The following is a 15,787-nucleotide window of genomic DNA, read 5'->3' on the forward strand; positions in this document are numbered from 1 at the left end:
CTGAACAGATTGCTGAAACAGTAATTTCAAGAAAACAGGCAAAAGGGTCTTCCCTGTGCACTCATTCTTTTCAAAACCATCAACATTTCTCAAGACACTTTTTTTTTTCTTTTTTGGCAGTACTGGGATTTGAACTCAGGGCCTGTGCTTTCTAGGCAGGTGCTATTAAGCCATACCCAAACAAGCCATTTCCTGGAATTATGAAGAACTCTTACTACTATAAATTTTTGTATTTAATTTTATTGTCAAGGTGAATGTACAGAGGGGATACAGTCACATACATAAGGTAGTGAGTACATTTCTTGTTATACTTGTTACTCCCTCCCTCATTTTTCTCCCACCTCCCTTCCCCACAATCCACCCCACCATTATGAAGCATTTAAATTAATCTAAATTCAAAGATAACCCAAATATAGTTTAAATATTTTTAAATAATTTCATGACAGTTGCTTAGTATTCTATATTGCCATAAAGTCATCTAAAATAACTGTGAAGTAACTGAAATTCACATATGACATAAAGCTTGATCTACTTTTAGATGAACAGATAAAAATTAAATCAATCTCTAACACAGAGTAAAAAAAGACAAACAACTACAAAAGCAAGACTTGCAAAACTGGTGTAAATGAACTGATCAACTCATGGGGGAGGAAGGAAAAGGAGGAGGGGGGAGGGGGGAATGAGGGACGAGGTAACAAACAGTACAAGAAATGTATCCAATGCCTAATGTATGAAACTGTAACCTCTCTGTAATTCAGTTTGATAGTAAAAACTTAAAAAAATAAACCAATCTCTAATTAGAGACAAATTATCTACTCAATAAACATTTGTTGATAACCCACTGCTGTTCTTTCATTGATATGAAATATGATATATAAAGGAGAACAATACAGAATAGTTTATTCTTGCCTATTAAAGGCATGCTAGTGTAAAAAGCCAACCATAATCAGCACTTTTCTCAGCATAATCTTCGTATTGTCTTCCAAATTATATATTTCCTCTACTACAATATTTTCCCTAGGGTCCTTACCATTAAACCCCTTCTACAAGTAATATGCAATATAATGAGCCTTTAAGCTCATTATGTCCTGTTAGTGACTAAGTGTCCCTGAACACCACCTGAGACCACCAGCCTACCACCTTGGACTCAGAGATGAAAGAAAGCACGTGACAATCTAGATATCACTGCTTGGGTTAAGTCCAAAAGAGGGAACGGCACAGGACACAATGGGAGAAGTCAAGGGTGATCATGACAGAGAATTTCCAAGCTGTGTAAAAACAGAGAACTCATCTTAAATGAAATAAGAAGTCAGAAGCAACAATGAGAAGAACATAATGAAATGTATATTTCAGGAAAAATGACACGTGGTGCACTGGAAAGAAAGGACTATGGATGGTAAAATGAGGGGTAAGGAGACCAGTTAGAGCTGGTATGATAATCTAGGAATGAAGTAACAATAATCTGAATGGGTAGTATGAGACTCCCCTGCCTCTAGCTTGAGCACTAGATGGACAATAGTAATAATCACAAACTAAAGTGCCACTCCTAGGCAAAATAGAACACATCTCATTTTGAATAAACATTTGAGAACCCTATAAAAATATCAAGACACAAAATAATGGAGGTAACAGGACCAGCTCAGGAATATTTGAGGAGCTTTCTCTGGAAAAGCTAAATGTCTGGCTTGGCATCAGACAAAGAGCTTCAGTCGCTTCACCTGTAAAGTATGAACAGCTATGCTTTACATAGTGGCTGTTAGAATTAAATGAGACATTGTATTTGAAAGGCTGGCACAAGGTAGGTGCATCGTAAAAGCTAATGAGTCAGCAGGTGCTGGTGGCAGGAGCCAAACTATGGCCTAGGATGAAGATGGTAAGGGTGAACAAGGTGTTTTCAGCTAATCTAATGAGGTAATGAGGGGGTCAGAGAATGAGCAGTAAAAACAGGGTTTGGAAAAGTCCTCAGTTGGATGGCATCAGCCCTGAGTTGCAGTACTGCACACTTGCCCACATTGCAGGAAAAGGGGGAGCAATCGGAGGGGCATCTTCCTGGGAAGGGTTCTATTCCTACATCCTAACACTGGGGAAGGGGGAGAGGAGGAATCTACGAGAACAGCCTCTGCTTAAGAGGGAAAGCAAGGAGAAGGAGAAAGCAGCAGACAAGGGGGAAGGGTCTGAGACGCTCCTAAGAAACAATGTGGGTGGTTTACATGTATAATCTAAGAATAATTCCAAAGATGCATGTGTTATTTTGATAGTCACTGAAAAGAAAATGAAGAGTTGAGGCCAAATTTGTATTCATTCAACAAATGTTTATTGACTAGCCAGTATGTCCCGCCCTGGGGGTGAGGAAAGCCCTTATACTCAAAGAGCTGAAAAATGGTGAGCAAAATCAAAAGTGATAAGGCAATACATTCTATGAAAAAAAATATATACAGGGAAGTCATACTGTGCAGGTAAAAAGGTTCACATTAGAGTGAGTGATCCAAAATGGTGATACTTAAATACATACTTGAAGATGAATGAGAAAACCAGTGGAAAACTACCAGAAAGCTTTAACTGAATATTGCTGAACAGAAACTTGTTTTTTTTTTTTGTTTTTTTTTGCTTTGCCAGTCTTGGGCCTTGAACTCAGGGCCTGAGCACTGTCCCTGGCTTCTTTTTGCTCAAGGCTAGCACTCTACCACTTGAGCTCAGAGCACCACTTCTGGCCGTTTTCTATATAGGTGTGGTTCTGGGGAATTGAACCCAGGGCGTCATGGATACGAGGCGAGCACTTTCGCCACGAGGCCATATTCCCAGCCCTGAACTGAAACTTCTTGAGATTCACTGACTGCTATGATAGAAAAGACGCTTGCCGCCAACAGAACCAAGGTCACGTGATGCAAGTGGCAGCAATGGAGGAGGCAGTGAGAGCCAATTCTATGCACATTTTTAGAAATAAAGTCAACAATACCTGATGAATTAAATACAAAATAGGAGAGAAAAGGAGGAAGCCCAGAATGTGTTTGCCACAGCAACAACGCAGATTTGCACCAAGACACAGAAGATTGGAGGCAGAAGAGTTTCAAGGCAAATATTTAAAGTTCTTTTCAGACACATTAGGGTGAAGGCAGACAAATCGGAGGTTGAGCAGGCATTGGATATTTGACATCAGAAGAGTCAGAGATCTAGGCTGAGGTGACTCTGAAAGGCCCCTGAGCCCAGCAAGACACGAGAAAACCAAGATGCCTAGAAGCCAAAAAAAAAAAAAAAAAACAAGGAAAAGGTTCAAAAGAGGAGCATAAGCTCAACTGTGTGCCCAGGCAGCTGATAAGTCACACTGGGTGGATTAAGCAATGGTGAGGCAATAGCCCAGGCAGGAGCAGCTTAGACCTAGTGGGAGAAAAAGCTTTCCTGGGGTAAATTAGAGAGAGAAAGGAGAATTAATAATGGGAGAACTATAGATAATTCGCTGTAGGAACTGTGTATAGAGGAAAACAAAGCAACTTCTGAGTCCACTCATGTTGGGCTCTGGCTATACCTTTAAGGGGCAGTCCCGAGAGGCCTGCCTCTTCTCCCGCCCTGGGGCTACTTGGCTACCCCCTTCCGGGTCTAGAACCGGAAGAGGTAGCAAACCAGCCCCGCCAGGACCAAGGGGCGGTCCTATGGGATGTGGTGACCGCCCATAGAGGAAGTTCTGTGACATCACTATGATGGGCAGCTTATCAGCCTATCGCTAGTATGCAGCTAGTCCCTCCCCTTCCTGCTGCCATAACTGTTATATAAACCCCTCCCCTGAGTAAATCCGGTGGACCTTCCAGAAGCTTACCCCAAGACACCCGTGTGACTCCCGTGTCGTTCTTTAAGTGTGCGAGGGGAGGAGGGGCATCTCGTGACTACGCACCGCCAAGGTTTGCACATTGGGCCGCACTCCAGCTTTCTGCAGGGCGGGACAGGGCGGAAACGCGCGAGGGTGAAAGGGGTCCCGACACACTTGGGAGTCTTTCCTTTTACCTTGCTTTGCTGTTTAGACTGGAGACACCAGAATGGCAGTCCACTAATGGGAAGGATTTAGAAGAAGGTGCTAAACTGAGTGGGGACAGCGATGGGGGCTGGCACTCCTGGGGAGTGAGAGCACTGTGAAAACAGAAGTCACTCTTCACAAGACAGCAGCTGGGGAGGACAGGCCATGGGGGAGGGGGCACCTGATAGGAACTGAAAAGTTCTTTTCTGACTGCTCCAAGTTTTTCAGGAAAATGGGAAGCAGGGAAACAGTATCACCGGAGAGTGAGGTGGAAGGTGCAGTATATAATGGGTGGGTCAAGACGAGGAAGCTGGAGAGTTTCGCAATGGAGAGAGTTCAGTTAGAAGACAAGGATGTCACTGCAGAGAGGCACAGCCCCTACTGAAGGTTCCCAGTGGTGAATTACACTCCAGTAAGAATCTTTCCTCAAAACGGCTACCACTCATTCCCCTGCTCTTACATCAGCAGTTACTCAAGGAAGAAATTACTACAAGGAGAACAGCATCTGACCTTCCTAAAGGCTTGAGCCAGGCACTGGTGGCGAGTAGATAACAATTTTATGGGATTCCATCTTCAATTTACCAGCAAAATGCCATACTAGAGGCATGGCTCAACCGGTAGACATCAGCATGAACAAGAAAGCAGAGTGAGAGTGTGAGTTCAAACCCTGGTACAAGAAGGAAGGGAGGGAAAAAAGGAGGGAAGGAGAGGGAAAAGTCCTCCAAACATACAAGTTATATTGAATGCTATATGACAGATACCTTTCACTTACTGAAGAAAGTTTTGTGGTTCTTATATCTCAAAGAATAAATCCAGCAGAAGCTAAAGAGAGAGGGAGGTAATACATTGATCAAGTCCAAAGATCTTACCATTCAATGGAGTTCCCAGGGCTCTCTTCTTTCTGGCCCACAGTGAACTCTACTATCCTGAACACACTTTCAGGTACTTTCTGTCTCATATCTTCACACTCACTTCACAGAGCGGCAAGATACTGCCAAGAAACTGCCAAGAAACTGAGGGAGGTTGTTCTACCTTACTGATGGAGTTAGAAGACTTTCAAACAACATTTCTAACCCTTCCAAAGCTGTAAAAGTAAAAACTGTCCATTTTTTCAATGTGGGCAGATCTGAGACGTCTTCCCGCATTCATAAATAGCCAAAGTGTTACACTATCTAGAAACTGACCCCACAAAGAAATAATAACCTGAGATTCTGACCAGTACAATTAAAACTGATCTTTCCAGAAATTCTTAGCATTCTTTCATACTATAATAGCTTTATATTTAACTCTTTAACAACAACAAACAAGGAATGTTCCAGTCATCTATATATAGATCAATCTGTAATCCTAGCTACTCAGGAAGTGAAAATCGAGAGGCTCATGTTTTCAAGTCAACCTGGGAAGAAAAGTCCATGAGATTCCATCACCAATTAACTAGTCAAAGGATAAATAATTAAATAAATAAATGAACAATAACAGCCAGACTTCAGACACTGCCCAAGTGGTAGAGTACCAGTATGATCAAAAAAAGCAAACAGAATGAGCATGAGGCCCTGATTTCAAGCCCCAGAATTGAGGGGGTTAGACTGAGTAGGGGGAGATCCCTCTTTACTTAATAACCACAAATCAAAAACTTATAAACTTCCACTTGTATTATAAATGCTGCAACAACCCCAGGGTTTCAAACTAGATTTATAGTATTTTTTTAATTTCTCTGTCACAATGTTTTATGTAATCTGAATTAAATAGAAATAAAGCTAAGCCTATTTTGCTCCATAAATAGCAGCCAATAAAAATATACTGGATAAGAAAGGAGTCAGAATATCCCTCAGTGCCCTCCAGACAAAGCCAAGAAGGTAAGGGAGGAAGCACACAGAAGAGAAAAGGAAAAGAGACAATAGAAAATTAATTTTCCATAAGCTTGAGAGAATAGTGAAAAAAAATCAATAAAGGTATGGCTATATTATAAAACTTAAGAAAAAAAAGAATTCATACCGTACTAAAAATGAGACCACATATTATGTATTATAAGTATTCCTCTCAAAAAAAAAACACAAAAGAAAAGAAAGGATTTGGTAAGAATACACATCTGTCATCATTATAACGGTGAGCTGGTATTTGACACTTGGGAAGCTGACTTTTTTAGATTTCTGTTTATGTCCCGGTTCTATTAGCATTACAAAAGTGAAAGAAGTCATGGAGCTAACCATATGTTGCCCTATCACCCCCATTATACAGGCCAATGATGTGGAACAAAACAAAAGGGAGGTTGTCAACCCTGAGCAGAGGCTGTCTTCCCCGGTCTTCTCAAGTAAGGCCACGGAGAGCAGCAACATTTTTCAAAGACTTAATAAGCAATAACGCCTATAAGCTCTTGTCAGGTAATCTTTCTCTGTCTCACACCATCAGTCTGGAGGCAGAGAGGGGAATAAAGTCCCCGCACACATGCCACAGGCAGCCATAGCCCAGATGACACTTGCCTACATCCTACGGGGAAGCCGTCCAGCAACACAGGAGGCAGCAGCAGGAGGCAGCAGCGAAAGGAATGGTGTGAAAGGAGACGCAGAACCCTTTCTGTAATTTGGAAATTTATACCATGTGGTAGCCTGGTGTCTCATAAGAAAACAATTACTTTTATTTTTGCCTCCTACTGCCATTCCGACCTTTCCTGGTTGGCGAGTCACTAGGAGGCAAAAGAAAATGTTTCGTTGTTTTTTGTTTAAGTTTGAAACAGTAATGCTCAAAACTGTGATTTCAGAATCGTAACATGACCTACCTAATATTAGCAGGTGTGTTTTTATTGTCTTCACTGGAAATAATGTAACACAAAATAAAGAATCTATGTTGGTTTGGGAAATTGATATAGAAATATATAGCTAGTAGAAGTTATTTAATGTAAGTTTGATAATATCATTTATGGCCATTACACAAATACAGACATAAATATTTAAAAAAAAAAAAAACTGAACAAAACTTACTAGCAGACAGGAGCCAGTGGCTCACGCCTGTAATCCTAGCTACCCGGAGGCTGAGATCTGAGGATCAAGGTTTGAAGCCAGCCTGGGCAGGAAAGTCTGTGAGACTCATCGCCAATTAATCACAGAAAAAGCCAAAAGTGGTGCTGTGGCTCAAGTGGTAGAGGGGCTAGCCTTGAGCAAAAGGAGCTCAGGGACAGCACCCAGGCCCAGAGTTCAAGCCCCAGATCCAGCAAAAAACAAACAAAAATCAACTAGGGATTACAATTCAATGGTAGAGCACCTGCCCACCATTCACAGGAGCTACATTTGATCATCATTGCTGAATGAGTGAACAATCTTCCTGAAATTAAAATATTCACTTTAAACAAAAGGTCTGTATTCTCAGTACAGAGAATTTCACCTACAAATAATGAAGAAAAGCAAAAATTTTTTTAAAAGCACCATTAATGGCAAACCGAAGCATGTTAATGCTAAGAGGTTCCTGAGTGGTCTCCGTGATATACTCTCACTCAGTCTCTGCTACAGGTGAGAGGCTGACGTCCACTGGGCCCCAGGGCAACTTCACAAGATGAGAGGGGGAAATATCCCTGGGAACATGTCTAGTAGAAGAGGTTCAGAGATGAAGCGGCCAGCTCTGAAGAAGGGAAGAGCAGACAAAGCCTCATGGCAGATGGCATTTTTCTTAGATGGCCTTTGAAAGATGGGAAGAATTTCAAAAATTAGAGGGGACTAGGGAGGGTGCAAAATGAGTAGTGTCATAAAAAAGAAGAGATGGTTTTTGTTGGCAGTATTTTCTGAACTTTGCTCCTACAAGTCAATGGATGAATTTAAAATAAATAAATAAGGAATCCAGGTAGGTAGCTCCGACCTACAACACTAGCCACCTGGGAGAGAAAGGTCAGCAGGATTCAGTTTGAGATAATCTTGGGGGAAGACGTTTGTGAGATCTTGTTCAGCAAACAAGCTCCGTATGGTGGCAATCCCCACTGTGGGAGGCACAGGTAGTGGAGTTTGGTCTTAAGGCAGCTTAGGCAAAGACAAAAAAAAAAAAACTCTGTAGATAAAAAAATAACACGCAAAAATGGACTGGAAGCATCTTGGCATCACTGGCTCACGCCTGTAATCCCAGCTACTCGGGAGGCTGAAATCTGAAGATCACGGCTAAAAGCCAGCCTGCGCAGGAAAGTCTGTGAGACTCTTATCAGAAGGCCAGAAATGGAGCTGTGACTCAAGTGGCAGAATGCTACAAACAGCCTTGATCACAAAGCTGAGGGACAGCACCCAAACCTTGAGTTCAAGCCCCAGGACCCACACACGTACACACACACACACACACACACACACACACACACACACACACACACACGGATGGGAGTGAGGGAATGCTGGAAGAGGGTCTCTCAAGAAAAGGGTTCCATAAGTTTGAAAAGCATTCTACCATATACACTTAATGGTATAATATACTTATGAGGGGTATGCCATACCACACTGGTATAAGAAAGAGTCTAAAGAGATCCTGTCTCGTTTTCCCCAAGTGTCTCAAAACCTATGTGACTACAGATCTCATCTGAAAGAAATTCCATCAGTTCCTCAGACACTTTGAGAAGTACTGTCCAAGTAACACTAGACAACAAACCAATGGACCTGGGATAGAGATTTGGCATCTATTATAAGAGGTATCAAACACCACATTGACACATAGTTTTGAGAGAAAAGAGCAGTTGAGCATGGTGGTGCACTCTCCCAGAAGAGATGAGGCAGAAAGAGGCAGGAGATCATAAATTTGTGGCCAGCCAAGGCAAAGCGCAAGTAGTAGAGTGCTCACCTAGCAAGTACAAAGCTCTATGTTCAATACCCAATATTGAGAAAAAAATTATTTTCAACATGCCATTAATACTGACACTTATGAGAAGCATCAGTAACAAATGGGGCATGCTAAATGATGAACTCCAATAGTACATGAGTATGGGCATTTCTTACTGTAACACTCTTTTTGCTTCATCTCACATGAAACAAGGAAGACATAAAGGAGAAGGAACATCGCCAGTGAAGAGAGAGAAAATAACAATAGGGAGTTATAAGCAAGGCAAGATCCGCTACCAAGGCAGAGGCAGGTAGCAAATGCACAGGCCCAGCTTCACCTTTCTTTCCCTCCTCCCTAAGGCCTACTCACCATCTCTGAAGCCTACAGATCATCCAAATTGAGTTAAATAGCAAAGCTACCCTTTGTTTGACGAGATCTTTCATGAGACCTAAGCATTATATAGTATTTAAAGATCGGCAACACTGACAAAACCCTGAAAATTCAAAGTGCTGTTTGCGTCCTAAAGGAACTGTAGGTGCATTGCTTCCTTACTCATCCATTTCATGTGCCCACATAATTAGAATAAACTACCTGTGGTTGGAAGTGGGGAACAGGTGGGCCTTGCATTCCTTGTGATTGCTCATCCATTGTCTGCAGCCACAGAAACTTTGGAACTCTGTAAAAAAAAAAAAAATGCAGTCAAAATTTGTAAAAGACACAATGATTACTAAGTCATGACAGTCATCATCTGCCCCAAACATCATCTGATGAATCCAAGGCCCCTTCAGCCCCCAGAGGTACGCGCCGCCCCCACCATTTCCCAGCACGTGCTGCTGTCGTACAGATCAATGGTGTTTCCCTTTGTCCAGCGCTTTATGAAAACATCAGGTGTGGCTCTCTGTAATCAAGCTAACTACCTGAGCTTCCAAAGTGTACCCTTCCTTCATATCCCAAAAATATTAGTCCTTTCAGTACTTCTATTCATTTATTCTAATGCAATGCTTACTTTGAGTTTTCAGTTTAAACTTGTAAGGCTAATCCTTATGAGATTATTATTTGAGCTTCTTGGTGTAATCAACTTGATAAGCGCATGCTGAAGATCAACAATATGCCTGGCACATCACAAAAATCTTGTGACCCAAACCCTTTAAAAGCCAATAAGAAATGTTCAGGACCTGGGTAATTTGTATTCCCAGCACTTTCACCTACCCCTGTGACTTAGTCTTTTGAAGACCTTACCAATGGTATCTTTGATTAACTAATGAACAGAAATTCCAATTTTTTTATTTTATTGTTACTGTAAATGTGACTACAGAGGGCTTACAGTCACATAAGTCGGACAACAAGTACATTTCTTTTTGAATAGTGTCACCACTTCCCTCATTTTCTCCCAGGTTTTTCCTCCTGACCACCCCCCCCCCCAACACACACACACACACAAGGTGTATAGTTCATTTTCAACGTAGTGTCTAGTGGGTATTACTGCTGCATCTCTTCATCCTTTGTCCAACCATTTCTATGCCTCCCTTACCCTCCCCCAAACACAAACTTACATACAAGACAAAAGGTACAGAAAACAAAAATAGTGATGGGGGGAGCAATATGGCAAAAAAATAAATAAATAAACCTTGTTTCCATTTCTTAGAGTTCAAGAAATTCTAGGTTTAAAGTCATCAAAGTAATCAATCTATGATAAGCAATTTGGACACTATTGATAAATTGTTTCCCTACTATAAGGTCTGTTATAGATAGTATATTATCATATCAGCTTTACTGTTTTACCTTTCATATTAAGATGTACATGGCTGGGAATATGGCCTAGTGGCAAGAGTGCTTGCCTCCTACACATGAAGCTCTCGGTTCGATTCCCCAGCACCACATATATGGAAAACGGCCAGAAGGGGCGCTGTGGCTCAGGTGGCGGAGTGCTAGCCTTGAGCAGGAAGAAGCCAGGGACAGTGCTCAGGCCGAGTCCAAGGCCCAGGACTGGCCAAAAGAAAAAAAAAAAAAAAGATGTACAATCCACTTGGAATTAAGTTTTTGTAGAAGGCAAAACCAGTATTTATTTTTCCTTATGGCAACACAACTGATCTCAAGCCATACAGTGGGCATGTGTGTACATACACAGTCATCTGATACAAGGCAAAGATGGCGGCAGCAATGCAGTATGGCAAAGGACAAGAGCATATACAGAGCATATACATGCACACATTGTGTGTACACACATACATGCACACAACTGGCCCTCTGTAAAGGCAAGGTTTTGACTGTTTTTAACACATAGATTTCTTTTCTTGGCAATACAATTCCTCAGGCAACACGATGTAACAACTACTTACACAACATCTACTTTGCACCAGATGAAAGAAATCTAGAGAGAGTTTAACATGTACGGAGGAAGTGTGTATGTCACAGGTTAAATCTATGAGACTTAACTATTTAAGTCCTATTCTATACAAGGGACTTGAGTTATCTTTGGGTTTTGAGGTCTGTGGGGGATGGGAAGGCCTGGGAACCAATGCCTCACGGTCATGAGGAGCCTGTATGTCCATGTCTCACTCTGCACTCTTTCTGTCTCTGCTAACCCCAATATTTCACTGTATGGTGCCCATATTACCCACATGGCAGTGCCATATGTATATGGCTTCTACTAAATCCAATCATGGCAACAGTTGCCATACCTGAATTATAAATATAAAGCCTTGATATCTCTTTAATTGCATAACTGATTTGTTATCCATTTTAGAACAGTTTACCTGTTTCCAAACAACATGTTAACATCCCACAGCCTGACTGATCCTATAAACACACTGAGAAATCCGGTGCTAGAGTAGAAGGAGATGCCTTCGTCGTATCTACGGATGCATGACAATCTCTAAGTAAATAAAATACACAAGAAAAAAACTAAAATAAAACAAAAACTCAGGATTAAAAGCAACCTAAGGTGATTTAATCTAACAGTCTGGACAAGAAAAATTATTCCTACAGTGTATCAAACAACACCACAGAGCTTGGGAAATCAGACTCTGTATAACATTCCATACTGACTAAGTACAAGGAATTAAAATCAACAGAAGCGTATTTGCATGGCACCTAATGTGGGTCCACGTCCTGCATTGATAATGCTCTTATCTCTTTCCACTGCTCACTGCACACATGAAGCAAAGGCAATTTAATATGTGAAATACACCTCAGATGGTCAGGTTTTTAGATTAGGAATTTTAAAGAACAGGATTGTCTACCATTGTTTTCCCAGCCCTTGGGTCAATGTCTGCTACAAATAAGTGACTGAATGGGTATTCTCTTAGTGACTGAATGTGTACATATGCCGGTCTCAAAGCACATACTTCTACAAATATAAAGTCAATGGAAAGACAATATATTAAGTTCAACAACTTTCATACTCAAATCTTTACGCAACAGGGAAGTTGCCCCAACAAAGAGGCTGCTTGAGCTGAGATTCAAATAATGAGAAGGAAAAAATAACAAGGTTTACAGAGAAGATGGAATTCTAGGAAGAGGAAAGAGCACATCAAAATACTCAAATTTACAACCCAACACCTTAAAAGCAATTTCAAATTGGTAGACAGTGGAGTAGTAGTAGCAAACATTAGCACTTCCAAAAAAGTGACACACCCAAAAAAGTAATTCTGATATTTACACTATCCAGTTGGTATCAGGGAACTAATGCTGGGTTTTAAGCAGCTTAAGGAGAATGTATAACTGTTTTTGAAAGAGAATTTGACAATAAAGCATAGCAGAGAGAACAGAAGCGCAGCAGAAGCCAGTCACCAGGCTACTGAGACAATCCAGGTAAGAGACAGTAAAAGCCAATCAGCACCAAAATCCTGCTCTTCCTCCGCCAGCTTTCCACACAACTGAACTGCACACTTCCTGAGGCTTCCCGGGACTTCACACCCTCGTGGCTTTCCTCCTATAGCACAGTTTTGCCTTCTAAGTTCCTTCTATCTAGCTTACACATGCCATGCGTGTGTGTCCCAAGACAGCCTCCTACACTTTCTCCTCAGATCAGCTTTGAATACTACCCAAATGCACCAAGTTGCGTCCTCATCTGAGTTACAGAGCTTGCACCTAATGCCTGCCTGGCATTTTCTCCAGAGGGATCTCAAGGTTAATGGCAAGGTGAGCTCTCACGCCCCACCAATGAACTTGCAGAATCTGGAATGACCCAATTATCTGTCTCGCCTACTAACAGGTCTTTAGTCATGCATGACTTTGTAGCATCATCTGGAAATTTTTAGTCCACTGAATTAACTCAGATCCTATCAATGTTACCCTGTCCTTATTCTATATTTTAAAAATCACATCCTTTAATAAAGATCACCAATAATTTCGTCGTGGTCACAGAGATGAATATGAGAGTCCCAAAATTCTAATTTTCACCTTAAGAGTTAAAACCTTAAAACTGGTACAAATAACATGTTGTTTTCCTTAAAACTGCTTTCAAGAAAAACTTCTCTGAAAAACCACAATTTGTCTGTTGCTCATTCAAGTAAAAGTAGTATACCGGGAAAACAGCAGCTATCCCACTTTGGCTCCAAACGACTATATAAATATTGTTCCTTGATACGACTTTTGATTTCCTATAGTAATGCTTTAAATGTGCTTCTCAAGTCACACATCATTAAAAGGCATGTCAAGTGTTTGAAAATGGAGATTCAGTAAGAATGTTTCTATCACATTGGCCTTGCCAAGGCTTTTTTGTATTTTTTTTCAAGTGCTAGAGATGGAACCGGGACTCCTGTATGCCAGGCAAGCATCTACCATGAGATACATCCTCATCCCAAGACACTAGAAGTGAGACTGCACTTTTTCTTTTCAATTATCACCGCCTAACAGGTAAAAAGCACAAAGGCTCATACAATTTGGTGCCCCTGCACTGAATCAAGCTACACACCAGTAGCTTTGCTAATAAAGCCTTTTACATTAAAATTATGTTCATCATGAAGACCACATAAAAAGGTCTCAAGGAAGCCCACTCAGAAGCTCATGCCTATAAAGCTATCTACTAAGGAGACTCTAATGAGAGGATTAAAGTTTGAGGCTAGCCCAAGCAGATTAGAGATTCCATCTCCAATTAGATGGAAAAAAAAAAACCAAACTTGCTTTAAAAAGAGAACCCTACTCTCACCTCTTCCTAAGAAGTGTGCATTCCACTTTGAGAAGAGCTAAGTGCGTGCATCTTTCATGTTTACCTTCCTTGTCTCTTTGCTCCCCCTGTGCAACCACTTGTAAGTGCCACTTGCTCTTTTTCTGAAGTCTGTCTCCATTTGTCTTTCTCCATTGTCACAAATAGTACCTCACAACAAGGTATTATGTCTCCACCTGGGACTATAATAGTACTATTTGGTCTCTCTCTTACCATACTCTCCACATTGGTATTTTTAAAACATGTATCAAATCACGACACTCCAGTTGTTCTTAGAATAAAATGCAAGTGCTTTCCAAACACTGAGAGACTGTGCCTGCCTCTCCGGCCTGGCTCAGGGCAGCCCTCTCGCCACTGACCTTGCGGGGATGGAAACGCCCTTCTACTCCTGAAAAGGCCCCTAACATCGGGGCCTTTGCATCTGCTATCCTGTATACCCAGAGTTCCTAAAGAGAAGATCAAATGCAGGCCTTCCCTAGCCACTGCCCCACAGTGCCTCTCTCCTAAGCGTCTTTATCTTAAATAGCATCACTGTCCATATCTGCCCAGCAATGACAACAATGTGCATTTGTCTCCTTTGTTGCTGGTCATCCTGACCCCTGGGCCCACTGCTCAGCAATTACCCAGCTAGAATAAGCACTGGATGAACACCCGGGGACTGCATGAAAAGTGAACAGAAATAGAGAGGGAAGGAAAACTGCAGAGTTATTTATTGGAGAAGCATTATGTTCAGGACTGGTGACTGGACTGGTATGGCTGGTGACAGGAAGAAGACGTGATTCCAAGATTTTAGCGGGAGAGAAGGAAAACAACATAAAAACAAGGGGGGGGGCTCTGGGGAAGCACAACATAGAGGATTCAAGAAAATGTAACTGGAAATCACTAGGACAAACACATACACACAAAAGCTCCTGTAACAGCCCAAATTTGCCAAGTAGAATCCTGGGAGAGTGGAGCTCAATACATTGTCTTGGAATTCTCAAGCCACGTGTTGTTTACTAGGAGCTAAAACTGGAAACAGTTCTATGAAGCACATGATAGCCCCCACGTCTTTCAAACCCAACAAATGTTCACACATATATCCATAAACTCAGTACAAATTAAAGTAAAACAATCTCCTATTTTTGTGTTTAATAACATAGTTAACAGAAAAGTACAAAATTAGGAATCTGAACTGGGAACAGACACAAAAACTACCTCCATAACAAGACCATTTAGTTCTCAGAACTCAGGTCTACCAGTGAACCAGTTTTTAAGGATTCATATGATTCAAATAAAATTATTCAACAAAATATATTAACTAAATGTAATTGTAATTGACACTGAATTAGCTAACCATCAAAGATTGAACACTGAAACATTATAGTACCTTTCCAAACAAAAATAAATTCCTTAGTTCCCACATTTAATTCATCAAATTCTTTAAATTAGCACTCTGAGTAAACAGTAACTAATTAAATCTTGCTAAGTGTATACTTCTTCATGAATGGAATATTATTTGAATGGAAGAGCTAAAACTAACATGTTCACCTTTGTAAAAACCTTACTGAGAACAGGTTTTATTCTACACCTACACATATTCTCAGTGAATTTCATCTTTAAAAATTTAGTATTTTGCACAAATTGACCTAAAAGAAATTAATTACACATCTCAAAACATTAACCTGATTCTTGACAAATTATAAAATATAGATGAAAAACTAGTGTAGTAAATTTTAAAAAGATAAACATTCTGCATGAAAGTCATTTAGTGAACTTTTCTTGAGAATTTTTGTCGAAAAAAAGTTTAACTAGAGACAGATATTTCAAAATCATAATAAAGAATGTTA

At 40.8% G+C, this 15,787-nt stretch overlaps 1 protein-coding gene across 2 annotated transcripts in view; it reads right to left on the reverse strand.

Moving 5' to 3' along the window:
- Positions 1-15,787, reverse strand: part of Nek7 (NIMA related kinase 7) — a 126,034-nt gene that overhangs the window by 63,281 nt on the left and 46,966 nt on the right. Inside the window, exon 2 of one of the 2 annotated variants that reach the window (XM_048357371.1) lies at positions 9,380-9,464. In XM_048357371.1, coding sequence (XP_048213328.1) covers positions 9,380-9,436 — 57 coding nt within the window. In that variant the 5' untranslated portion in view covers positions 9,437-9,464. Of the gene's footprint in view, positions 1-9,379; positions 9,467-15,787 lie in introns of both variants that reach the window. The other variant, XM_048357372.1, reaches the window with a different exon arrangement.

Source organism: Perognathus longimembris, chromosome 11, assembly GCF_023159225.1.
Source record: "Perognathus longimembris pacificus isolate PPM17 chromosome 11, ASM2315922v1, whole genome shotgun sequence".
Lineage (NCBI taxonomy): Eukaryota > Metazoa > Chordata > Mammalia > Rodentia > Heteromyidae > Perognathus > Perognathus longimembris.